This window comes from Chenopodium quinoa, unplaced genomic scaffold (genome assembly GCF_001683475.1).
Source record: "Chenopodium quinoa cultivar QQ74 unplaced genomic scaffold, ASM168347v1, whole genome shotgun sequence".
In the NCBI taxonomy this organism is placed as follows: domain Eukaryota; kingdom Viridiplantae; phylum Streptophyta; class Magnoliopsida; order Caryophyllales; family Amaranthaceae; genus Chenopodium; species Chenopodium quinoa.
Window position 1 is genome coordinate 3,554,263 of NW_018742205.1, and position 12,271 is coordinate 3,566,533.

A 12,271-nucleotide genomic window follows, 5' to 3' on the forward strand; every position below is an offset into this window, starting at 1 on the left:
CTAAGAGCTACATATATCATTACCCTTTATAAAATTATAAATTAGTATATCACTCTTGTTTACAAATCATAACATTCATTTTACACAAAATTTTACAAAGTGAGTTTAATGAGTAATGGTGAATTTTTTTTATATACTCTTTTATAAAGTGCGTTTTATATTAACATATTAATTTCCCTTCAATAAAATAAAATACTAACATATTAATTACTAGAATTTTGTTACAATTCAATTATAAGTAGGCAAAAGCTAACGAGCACCCCTGAGCTGGGACGTTAGATAAGAGAGCTAACTGTGGAAATATTATAGTGAAATTAACATTAATTACACCAATCGACGCGTGATTTTATCATGCATTCCGAACTTAATACTATTCTAAGTAACATATTAATCCCTTATCTAACGCCCCGTGACACTTGTTAGCAAGATCCTTATAAGTATATGAACCTTTAAAAGAATATCTTGTATTATATAGATTAAAAGAGTAAAATTGAACCCATATAGGTTCGTGATTTGGTTCATAAGAACACTGATAAATGGTAAAATGTTAAAGAGATTTCTTTTCATTTAATACATGCAAGTTTAAATATAGGAAAAATTGTCAGGAACTACTCACTTAACATGTCAATTTGTGAACAACTACTCGCTAAAAAGTTTTATAAAAAAACTACCCCTAAAATTTAAAAAGTTTGAGTAGCACTACCCTTTTTCATTTTTCAACAACTAATTCCGGCGAGTGGGGCCCGTTTGTTATTTTCTCTCCAAAAAAAAACATCCTCGCCCTCCTATATATTAACCAACCATTCTCTTCTTTGCAAAGACTCAATCCAAAAACCAAATTTTTTGAGGAAAAATAACATATGGGGCCCACTTGCTGGAATTAGTTGCCGAAAAATGAAAAAGGCTAGTGCTACCCAAACTTTTTAAATTTTAGGGGTAGTTTTTTAAATAACTTTTTAGGGAATAGTTGTTCACAAATTGACCTATTAAGCTAGTAATTCCAGACAATTTTTCCTTAAATATCATGGCTGTAGCTAAGGGTGTGCAACCCGTGCTGAAGCACTGGGCCCCCAAAAATTGAGGCCCAAACATATTTTTTATTTTTTTTTTTGAAAACAGGCCCAAACATATTAGTAGCCCTTGTCTTAATTTTTTTTATTTTTATTTTTAAGTTTGGATTTTTTAGTTACTGGATTAATTTTTTGCTTATTACTTCTTCTCTCTCCTATTTTATTTTAATGATTCCTAAAATCACGTCTACAGTTCTCTGATTCCCATGTCAGTTTTCCATCCCAATTCAACCCCTTATTCCCTTAATTCTCTTTTTTTTTTTTTATCTTCTCCTTTAAACTTGACATTTTTTTTTCTTATTTTTGTCAGATTCAATCAATTAATTCTATTTTTTCTCTTCTTTTCCATGTAATTTTGTCAATTATATATGGAAATTTAAAATATTTTCTCCATGTTTAGATGAATCTACATTACTATGAACACTAAGTTTTCAATTTCATTGTAATGTATAATCATTCGTCACACTTAAATACTCCCCTTTTTATTTCATCCCAATTCTACTTTTTTTTTTTTTAAAAAAAAAAAAACCTAAATTCCTCATATGTACAGTACAGTGGTTCAATTGCAATAATTGGGTAAACTACATAATTACCTTCAATTTTAAGTTCTAGAGTTCATAATTCACCATCATAGTATCGATTGGTCTTGCGGTTGCCGATTTACTTTGAAATCCAAAGTAAGGTAAGACAATTCTTATATTTAATTTTATTTTACTTAATTTTGGGCAAAGTTTGATTACTTTGATTATTCTATTGCTACAACAAAGAGAGTAGCATATTGAAATAAATATTGTTTATCTAAATTCTGGTTGTAAACTTTTGAGTTTGTATAAGTTTTATAATTAAATATAGAGAGCCCCAAATTTTATTTTAGAATAGGGCCCCAAAATCTTCCAAGACGGTCCTGTTAAGAATGAATATACTCATTTTCTATTGCAAGAATGACTTTGGATAGTTATATGTTTATTTTAAACCTAAAGGAAACAAAATTAATAAATGGAGTATAGATAAATTCATTATCACTTGTGGTTGGTACATAATCCAATTCAATCGATCCTTATAAGCTATCAAAAAAAGTCTGTGCCAAGAGAAAACGTCGTTGGTCATATGTTCAAATCCCATAGTTACAACCTTTGGTCTCATATTCAAATTCCATATCCATTTTAGAAAATGATAAAATCTAACGGTTGCAATTGTTATGATACAAAAGAAATCCATACATAATTACTCCATAAACAAGTCCATGTTCCGAGAGTAAACTAACCCGCCAATTTTAAACACTTGTACGAGAGTACGTGTATTCGTATTTGCCACCAAAAAAAATCTACCCACACTTGTGAACTAAAACTACTGTACTTATTTCTTCACAAAAAATCCATCACTTCTTTCATTTTATTTAATTATATCTCCGGGAACTTCACCGGAAAATCATGCCCGGAGCTTTGAATTTCACTCCAATTTCAATTTTCCGGCCAAATTCCGGCCGGAAAATGCCGATAAATTCATTTCGAATTAGGGCTTCCACGGAAATCTCAGAATCGACAGTAGATTCAAGCTCTCAAGGTGGTTTAAATGCCGGAGTTTCGACATCGAACCCTAATTTTTCGCCGCCGCCGAATTTTAAGCCGCCGGAGCCGAAGCGGTTCGGTATTAGACCGGATAGGACTCTCGATATTCTTGGCGCTTCTCTCTCTCTCATCTTCCGATTGGGTACCGGTGTTTTTGCTGATGGGTAAACCCTAATTTTTTTCTTAATTACTGTTTAATTATGTTTATTTGTAATTTCTGAGGTAATCAGATGATTATGGTGATTAATTAGACGATGATATTTGTTAATCACTTAATTGATTGTGTTCTATGAGTTTTGTTAATTGCATGGATGTTATTTGGGATTTTTGCAATTTTGTATTTTGGATGGATTATTAGATAATACATGCAGTCATGCATAGGATAAGTCCCTGAAGTTTATTTTGTATTTGAATGAATTATTTGATGATACATGCAATCATGCATTGGATAAAAGTTCCTGCGGTATATTTATTTAAGGGTTGATAAAAATATAGGAATTGCAAAATTGAAGATTTTGTGTCATTGTATGTCCAGTTTGTGGTAGATAGTAGAATTTGAAATTCTAATACTGTCCAACAAACAATGTCTGATACTCCATGTTTAGTAACAATTATAACTCTTCGACGTTCAACTAAACTTGCTTTGACTTCTTGTGATGCCGATTTGGAGTTAGTTTAGTACCATAGCTGGGAGCTAACCACCTAACAAACCATCTTTTTCTCTTTTCTACTTGTCTGCGAATCTAGCTTCTCTGTCTTTTACCTTTTCCGTTCTCTCATGCACACTTGTCATTCTGATATATGTGCTCTTCTTTTTCACATTGTTTATCCTAGTTGAATTCTCACAAAGATTGAGATAGTAATCATAAACCACTAAAATTACGTTTTGAAGTAGCACAGCTATTGCATAGAGAGAAATTTGTTTTGGAGGTTGGACTTGGGACCTTCCTTCTAAAACATCTCAAAAAGGAAAGGAAAGCAGAGGGCATTTCTTCTTGGAGGAAGTATGTTTCCCTGTAAAACTAGTTTGTCAGTGACTCAATGCTAGCGTGAAACTGCTTGTTGCATTATGTGTCTTGACATCAATCTACTATCAAATGGCCAAATATTGGACAATATGAGCTGCAGAGTAACCAAGGCTTCCTTTATATCAGTGGTAAAGTACAGGAAACTTGAACTGGGAACCTGATGAACTATTTACCCAATGTAATCATCCGGTTCGCATCTATCTAAATTAGGTGCCTTCTCATATACCTCTTGAATTTTTTTTCTGCTTGTTGCCAGGGAGTGCAGTTTGATGTTTATATAATTTAGGTCCTTTACTTTGTGCCTACAGCTATCTATTTTTCAAATGTATGCTGCAATAAACTTAATTTTGACTTATCCCTTGTCAAATAGAATGGCTGATTGCTTGATCAGAATAACTGACCTTGGCTTGTACAGTGTTTTCAATATATGATTTACTTTTATCACTCATTAACAGGTATTCTGTTTCCCTTGTTTCAAAGGATGAAATCCCATCTGACCAATATGCTCTGGAAATTGCTGGTAATATGTTTGCTCAACTTCCTCATTGTATAAGGTTTGCTTTCCATAAGACTTTATGAGGCCGTTCTCCCTTCTCAATGTCCTTGGATGTGTGTTCCTCTCTTTGGAGGTTGGGGGTTCTTGAATGTTCTATAAGTTTTCCACTAGAATATATTTATACAAAAGTATTGATATTTTGAAACAAAGAAGCTCTATTAAGGAAAACGCAAGGATGTTTGCAGATTTTTTCAATTATCTCAACCTGTTCTATAGTTCAATGAGATAATTTTTTGCAAAAACAAATTTAAAGTCCCGGATTTTAGTGCAAGATAATGATTTGGTTGAGTTTCTTGAAAGCTAAGGATTAGAACAACTATTTTTAAGCAGCACATCAGTTGCTTGCTAGCTTGGGCTTTTTGTTCTTTTTCCTGGGTCAATATCTTTACTATCAGCCTTGCATAGACCAACCTGTTAGCAAGTTTCTCCGTTAAAATTTTGTTGTGTTCAAAATGTAAAAATCAAGTCACTTAATAAGTTAGCTTCTCATTTGCTTGGATTGGTTAGAATTCAGAACTCTTCTTGTGAATAAATTAGTTTCACATTTTCTTAAATTCCTCTTGGTAATTTTGGAAAGAATATGAACTATATCTGATGCTCTTGTTTTTGTGTACATTTGTCTTTCCACATAGGGGCTTTAGATTCTTATAATGTAGATTGGTTAAGAAAGTGATGTGTGTATAAATGTATTTGTGTAACTTTGTCTGCTGAAGATGTTAAACTGTTTTTTTATATAATTTTTATGTAATAATTTTGCTCCCCACTCTTTGTAATAGTCACTTTCTGGATGAAATGATTGTTTTTACTTTATATTTTGAAATTTAATGTGTGACTCACATATATACTGCTTGTTCTTCTTCAATTTTATTTGATTAAGGTTTCAAGTTGAAGGAGAGATCAAAATTAGGACCACGTCCTGAAAACCCTATTGAGATATATGAGTTTGAAAGGTATTGAAACTGAACTGCATTTCATCCCATCTCTGAGCATTGGTGTTTGAAGAGCATTGTGCAGCTTGTGGCATCTTCATCTTTAGCATAGCCTTTTACAGCTTATTGGCATTTTAACTAATTACTTTGCTCCTTTGGCATCACCATATGTTGCCTGCAACACACTGAGTACATCAGTTGTCCCTTCTGCCGAAAGGTACTGATGATTCATTATTTCATTCACATTATCACAATATATATGGTGCTTGACTGATGATAATTTTCTCCAGAATGTAATTTGCATACCTTTCCTGGGATTGTCCATAACTCCATATAGCTGATCTCCTAATGTGTAAACAGGTCAGGGAAATTGTAGCAGTGTTAGATCTTGATGTTTTGTACTATCCTTGCCCTAGAAATGGGCCAAACTTCCGTCCGAAAGCAGTTCAGATGGGTGGAAAGAAGATGTTTCCTTACATGGTATGACAACATACCCATCAATCTTATGTCAAATTATTCTGACTGAAAACTATTTTTTGCTGTACAGATCCTTTCCCACTTGTGTGATTTCACCATTAATGTGGCAACTCTGGCAAAGTTCAATTGTTTTGTTCGTAATCAGATTTAATTTTAGGTCATGTAAATGGAAGAGATACAGTATAATAATTTTTGCACCCTTAGAAACTGAACTCCCCCAAAAAGATAGGGACACAGTCCTCTGCAGTATTTGAGAATTTTAGCCTAGAAACCCTTTGTTTTTGCATTTTCTATGTGGTGAAGTAATCTTATAGTATGTATCAGATAAAATTTTGAGATTTCCAAAAAAAACCCACCTTAAGAACACTTTTATCACCATGGCTTCACCATAACTACCGAACCCAGAGTCGACCACTAAATAGTTCCACAAGCCCCTCCATGAGAACTAGCCATCAGAAAACCTTTTAATCCAACCATGAAAGGGAAAGATAACAAATTACCATTATCCGACCAAGAAAGGGAAAGAAAACAAATCACCATAAGAGCTGAATGATAGAGAGTATATGGTGGTCTAATCTGGCCACAATGGTTATATATTTGAAATTTATGCCAAATTCGACCGTCAAAGACACAAATATGAGACATTGTATTTTTGTCAGAGACAAGAATGAATAAGATGATGGTGGCTGTTATAGGAAGTGGTGGTGGAGGAGATGGGAGTGCAATGGGGATGTTAGTGTCAATGGTGGCTGTTGGATAGGGGCCTATTGCTGTTGGTGGTGGCTGGTTGTGGAGGTGATGGTGGAGGCTTTTGTTGCAGTGGTGGATGTTGGGTGGTGGGAAGGGGCCACTTCACCACTTAACGGGCTTTGTCCATTTTCAGACTATTGTTTTCTGACTTTATCTAGAACATACATCATGTCTATGAGGTCATTCGGTAGTATTTAATATGTTATTGGCCTACTGCTATATAATTTGCATAAGCATAAGGATGCGATGTATGATTTTACTTCCTTTAAACTTATATAATCTATATGAGCATATGGTCATCCACTCTCCAAGTTAGTGACCGACAGCTTGAGGCTACCACTCTCCTAGTACCACTCCAAGGTAGTGACTTTAGGTCACAGTTCTCCAAAATGATTCTACTCACAAAATGCCTGCCTAATCCTTTCTCATCTCTCTCTATATATGTACACGGTTTCAACCCCTAGGATGATTCTAGAATGAGCTTTTGTCTCATATGCACAAGTGGCAGCTCTCTCTCTATTTATACGAAATCTGATGACTATTTACAGAATAGTATTAGACTACTTGTAATGTGGTCGGTTCATTACAATTATGTGCATTTGTCTTGATGACAAGTCTTTCCAGAACCACCAACTTTATAGGTTGGCCCAAGTGTTTGGTTTAGTATTATACGTACAACTTCTCATTCCTTAGAATCTGGCCTATAGATCCAGTCTCTTAGTGTCTGGTTTTGGGACTGGTTTACCTCTCCTCTCCTTGATATTATGTTAAGATTTCTTTTTTACACATGTTTGAATAAATGAAATTAAAACCAGTCACTGATTATGTGATTGCAGGTGGATCCTAACACTGGAGTGTCTATGTATGAATCAGATGATATTATTAAGTATTTGGTCAACAAATATGGTTTGTCACCTTCTCCTCATTATTTAACGGAGTTTCTTGATTTCATTAGCCTTGATTGCATGCCAAGCCCATTGATTAATTCTGCCATTCCTTCTCTTACATATGGCTCTACATTGTTTTCTTTATTCGTGACCCTTAAAGTTTGGTCATTTAACTTTTTTACATCGGCTCTTCCTGCCCTTTCTTGCTTTGCTTTCCAATTGAGCTGTACATATTGGTTATCAGGGGTTCTTCGTGTTTGAGAAGTGGTAAGCTGGGGATGCACTTGTATTTTAACCAAAATGCTTTATCTTCCTTAAATGATATGAACCTACACATTTACTCATAGAAGAATAGGTCTGTAGTTAATCTGTTGAAGGAAAATTAATATAACTAAGATTAACATAAGAAAATAATTTGGCTCAAATCTCTGCTTGTTTGGCCAATGACGATTTTGTCTTCCTTTTTTATTTTTTTATTTTTTGATAGTATGTGTAAAATTATGTGGATATTCATGTCAGGTGATAGCTGAAGAATTGGTTAAGGTATTAGGTAACATTTAGTTCAAATTACACTCTTAAAGTCTTAAGCCATTATGCTTTCTTGTTTTATTTTCGATTGTTTTGGTGTTTTGTGTAATATATTAGTGTTTTTTTTTGTGCTAGGAAACCAAGAGCGTTTCAAGTTACCATATTGAAGCAACCTTGAGAATTTTTTGAAAACCTTTCTATCAAACTTTTTGCAATGATTTAATAAACAACCTGAGCAACAGTGAATTAAGGGATTTATGGGATGATAATTAGGTAATAATTAGCAGAGTTAGCTTAAAATTTGCTGAAAGTCAATTCTACTGATTTGTATTTTTACTTTAATTTCTTAAGATTTAATTATTATCCATATATAGAAGAGCCCCTATGTGGTGATGGATGTAAAACTATATGTAGATGACCATTGATGCTATGAAGCTTTATAAAGGTGTTTTGATCTGATTTTTGTAAAGTGTGGTCTTATCTAGTGTGAATTTGATCTCTTTTTTTTTTTCCTAGTCTTGTCTAGAATTTTGACATGATTAAATATAAAGTAATAAGACTAAGGTGAAGAGAACAAAGCTAAGATTAAGGTGAAGAGAACAAAGCTTTAGTCCTGCTCTTAGATTTTCTATATTTCCAGTAATTCAATCAGTTTATAGCCATTTATTGAAAAGTCACATGCATCATGCTATTCAGTCTTTTCATTCCTAAAAGCCTTTGATATATGCAGTGTTCTCCTGAAAAAACGAAGAACCTTTTTTCTTTTTTCTTTCTTTTCTTTTCTTTTTTTTTTTTTTTTTTCAACTTAGCCTTTGATTTGGAACACAAGAAAGAAATAGTAGATATCCAATAAATAATTTACTCATCATAATAGCTCATAAAATGCACTTTTGTGAAGTAGCATATGGCTATTGAGTTCTGATTACAAGGCAATAAGAAGCAATCTATTTGTCATATCAAATAAGATTACATATACATGACCTCTATCCTGCCATGGACAACTTCCGTTTTGATAATGTTGAGGTTATACTTGTCTTCTATTGAACAACAGTTATATATAGTATGCTTATGTGCAGGACAGACGTACTACTATCTTAATGACTCCAGGTTTTTTCTTATGTTGGTTCCAGAGTTTCCAAACTCTTTTCTATGAAGAGATTAGTGTTTTTTACTAAAAAGTTTTACAAAGTAAGGAAAGCTCTTGAACGTTGGAGTGAATTATGGATATAGACTACCAACCCTTGGTCTCCTTTTTTAGTTACCCCTCAAACAAAAGGTCTATCTGCTTAAACGTTGATATTTAATTTTCTTATTAGAGAAGCAATTCTCCCCCAGTCTTTATACGAAGTAAATTTTATTAATTACTACTTTGCCACCAGTGAAAACTCCTAGCTTGCAATTGTTATTTGGTAAATGTTAATCTAAATACTACTTTTTTCATCCTTACCTCCTAGTTATTATTTATTATTTATCTCCCTTTTAGTTATTATATATATCCCAAAATTTCTAATCTATTGAAGTTGCTATTGTCTGGTTAATAGAAAAAAAAAAAAAAAAATGTGATACAAACAAGTTTCAGGCTTGCAGCCACATCTTAGTAAAATAAGTCAATTGCACTTTAGATAATGTCAAACATCCTGAATTTCCTAGATAAATAATCTCCTCTGTGAATTTGCAATCTAAAATTTATTGCAACTTATCTATACTTCTCTGGAGGTCCTGTACGTTTTTATGAGTTTGAGGTCCTTTATGCAGGTAATGGTCAAGTCCCTCTTTTGTTGTCGCTAGGCCTACTTACGGTTAGTATCTCAATTGCTTTAAATGTAATTATTGAAACACTAATAAACGACTAATTCAACTTTTTTGACTTATTTAGACCTTAACTGAAGGATTTGCGATGATTGGGCGCATGGGTAGAGTAAGTTGCACTTGGCAAAACATTTTCTGATTGCAAAATTTCTTTTGGTAGCTGACACCAGTAACTGACATTTGTTCTTCTGCCTTTCCTATTTCCAGGGATCATCTTATACTCCAGCAAAAATGCCACCTAAGCCACTTGTATTGTGGGCATATGAGGTTTTACTTGTCAACTTTAATACTATCTTTGTTTTTTTTTTTGTTTTTTGGTTTTTTTTTTTGGGGGAGTTGAGGGGAGGGAAAGGGAATAGGAAGATAAATTATACTTCTTGTATTGCCTATATTTAAACATCAATTTTTATGGAGTTTAATACCATGTCTATTACTTCAGGGTTCTCCTTTCTGTAAAGTTGCTCGTGAGGTGCTTGTGGAATTGGAGTTGCCACACATTCAACGCAGGTACTGTGTGGAAAGTTTCTATATAGCTTATTTGTTTGTTCATATTGTATTGATCGAAGTTGCAATGTTTTCTTTTTGCACAACACTAATGTTGAATAAGTATCTGTCTAATTTAACATACTCCATCCATGCTATGTTGCTAAATTTTCTCTCCGGATGTCCTGACATTGTTGTCCAGTTTCTATTACTGTACACACTAAAGTATTAATACCTTCAAAATTTTAGAACATGATTGGATGAAAGTAAGATGGTAATTAAGTTGAAATTGAATTTTTCTTTTTTTTTTTTTACCTGTTAGCAAATGTACAGAGTAACAATGTAGTGAAGCAATACTTCTTTTGTCCGACATTGAAGGTCTGAATTTTTATATTCCACGTCAAAGAAAGCAAGCGTTGAGCATAATTTATGAAGAAAAAAAAAATTTGATATTGAAAGTCATGGAATTTTTGAAAATCCTAATTCAAAAGATATCAACATTTATCTTTTCTTATTAGAAACATTGATGAAGGCTTACATGTCCTAATTTTCAACTATGACAAGGTTTAATACTGTTTTTTTTTCAGCTGCGCTCGTGGCAGCCCCAAAAGACAGGATCTGTATGCAAGAGTTGGTCATTTTCAGGTAAATTCCTTTTTGAAATAATAAGCAGCTTGTCCCTTATGTTGCATTAGATGATGCAGTAAGCTCTAACATTATTGTTAATGTTTCAATAATATCTTGTTAGGTGCCTTATTTAGAAGATCCAAATACCGGAGTGCAAATGTTCGAAAGTGCCGAAATAGTAGATTACCTAAAAGCAACATATGCTCTTTAGTAGCAAATATTCTGAGGCGAATGAAGGTTCTCTTCATCTTGTAGATAACTAAATGTGCTTGATATACCTTTGTTTCTTTTTCTACATGAAGGTCATGTGTGATGTGTACAAATCTAGTCAGAAATATATTCTCAACATTGTCCTCATTGTCAGTCCATAAATTGACTGGAAGATTCTATTCATGTTCATCAAATCTCAGTTGTGGCATTATGTCTTTCAAATTGTAACTTTTATTCATTTAATTACCCCTATATACTTTTGACCATTAATAATGGTAATAATTTTGTACCTCTTCTTGTGAATTGGTAAATTTGGTTTTCTTCTAGGACAATATTTATTTATTTTTGGGTGGTTAAGGAGAAGGCTCTACCGGCTAGAATCCTAGCTGGGTTAGCTTGCAAGGTGCCTTGGGAGAGGGGAAGAGTAAGGAAATTCTTACCCCCAAAAAGTGTTCTTGTGGGGTTTGATTTTATAACCACATGGTTAAGATACAAACCTTTCCACTAGGCCAAGTCGTGCTTGGTTCTAGGATTAGTGTGGGTCTCAAGAAAACACTTCTACACTGTTTTGGGATGTCTCTTCATTTATTCAACCTGTATATATAGAAGAAAAGTGGATGGTCATAGGCTCCAGCGCGGCAGTGCTGCTGTTATTCTGTTTTTGGTTACTGGAATAATGAAGGCAGTCAAACAGTAGATTGACTTGTTTTGGAGTTTCCTGTCTCTTTAACCCAACTTGACTGCCTGCTGCATGAGATCCCATCCAAATCAAGAGAGATTATAAAGATTGTTCATCATCATGTCATCTGCTGTCTAGGTGAACAAGGATTACTAGAAACCTCTAAAATATTGTATAATTGTTCCGTATAGTTTATGTGCTCTTAAAAGCACGCATATGCTTTATCCTTTCAAAGGAACGAACTATTACCTAGGTGATGCTTGTGTTTCTAGGCAAGCACGAGCACGACACTCACTGTACGGGGTCAGTGGCATAATTTGTGTGAAACGACAATCTTGTAGGTGTCGCAGGTTCTACAGGAGTACAGATCATTTTATCTGATGAGGAGTTAGGATCCTAAGAAGGCTAAGACAATGCTATACAATGTTTCAAACCCTTCCCCAAATCTCAAAGAAAATCAACAAAAAGAATGAAAAGGTGACGGGACTGTAACAGAGAAGAATTTCAATCTTATAGAAAGTTTAGCAGTTACAGTCTTTGAACTAGGGCAAGATAAAAGTTACTCTAGGGATAACAGGCTGATCTTCCCCAAGAGTTCAACATGATTGTTTATCTTGATCCACACTTAAAGAATATTATGATTTTATGGTTCGATGAAAGGGGATGTATG

At 33.8% G+C, this 12,271-nt stretch overlaps 1 protein-coding gene across 1 annotated transcript; it reads left to right on the plus strand.

Annotated features, from left to right (window-relative positions):
• Positions 1–2,094: 2,094 nt before the first annotated feature.
• LOC110729492 lies at positions 2,095–11,174 on the plus strand. Its single transcript, XM_021909226.1, has 12 exons — positions 2,095–2,802; positions 4,122–4,186; positions 5,100–5,172; positions 5,350–5,368; positions 5,512–5,631; positions 7,215–7,284; positions 9,549–9,592; positions 9,670–9,711; positions 9,810–9,869; positions 10,042–10,109; positions 10,673–10,730; positions 10,834–11,174. The coding sequence occupies exons 1-12, from the start codon at positions 2,501–2,503 to the stop codon at positions 10,921–10,923; spliced, it is 1,011 nt and encodes a 336-aa protein (XP_021764918.1). The 5' UTR covers positions 2,095–2,500; the 3' UTR covers positions 10,924–11,174.
• The last annotated feature ends 1,097 nt before the right edge of the window (positions 11,175–12,271 follow it).

What these genes read in the sequence shown, in the direction of transcription:
- LOC110729492 (XM_021909226.1), top strand. Translation starts at nt 2,501, where the DNA reads ATGCCCGGAGCTTTGAATTTCACTCCAATTTCAATTTTCCGGCCAAAT. An exon ending in ACCGGTGTTTTTGCTGATGG is followed by an intron (nt 2,803 to 4,121) that starts GTAAACCCTAAT and finishes ACTCATTAACAG; the next exon opens with GTATTCTGTTTCCCTTGTTT. An exon ending in ATATGCTCTGGAAATTGCTG is followed by an intron (nt 4,187 to 5,099) that starts GTAATATGTTTG and finishes TATTTGATTAAG; the next exon opens with GTTTCAAGTTGAAGGAGAGA.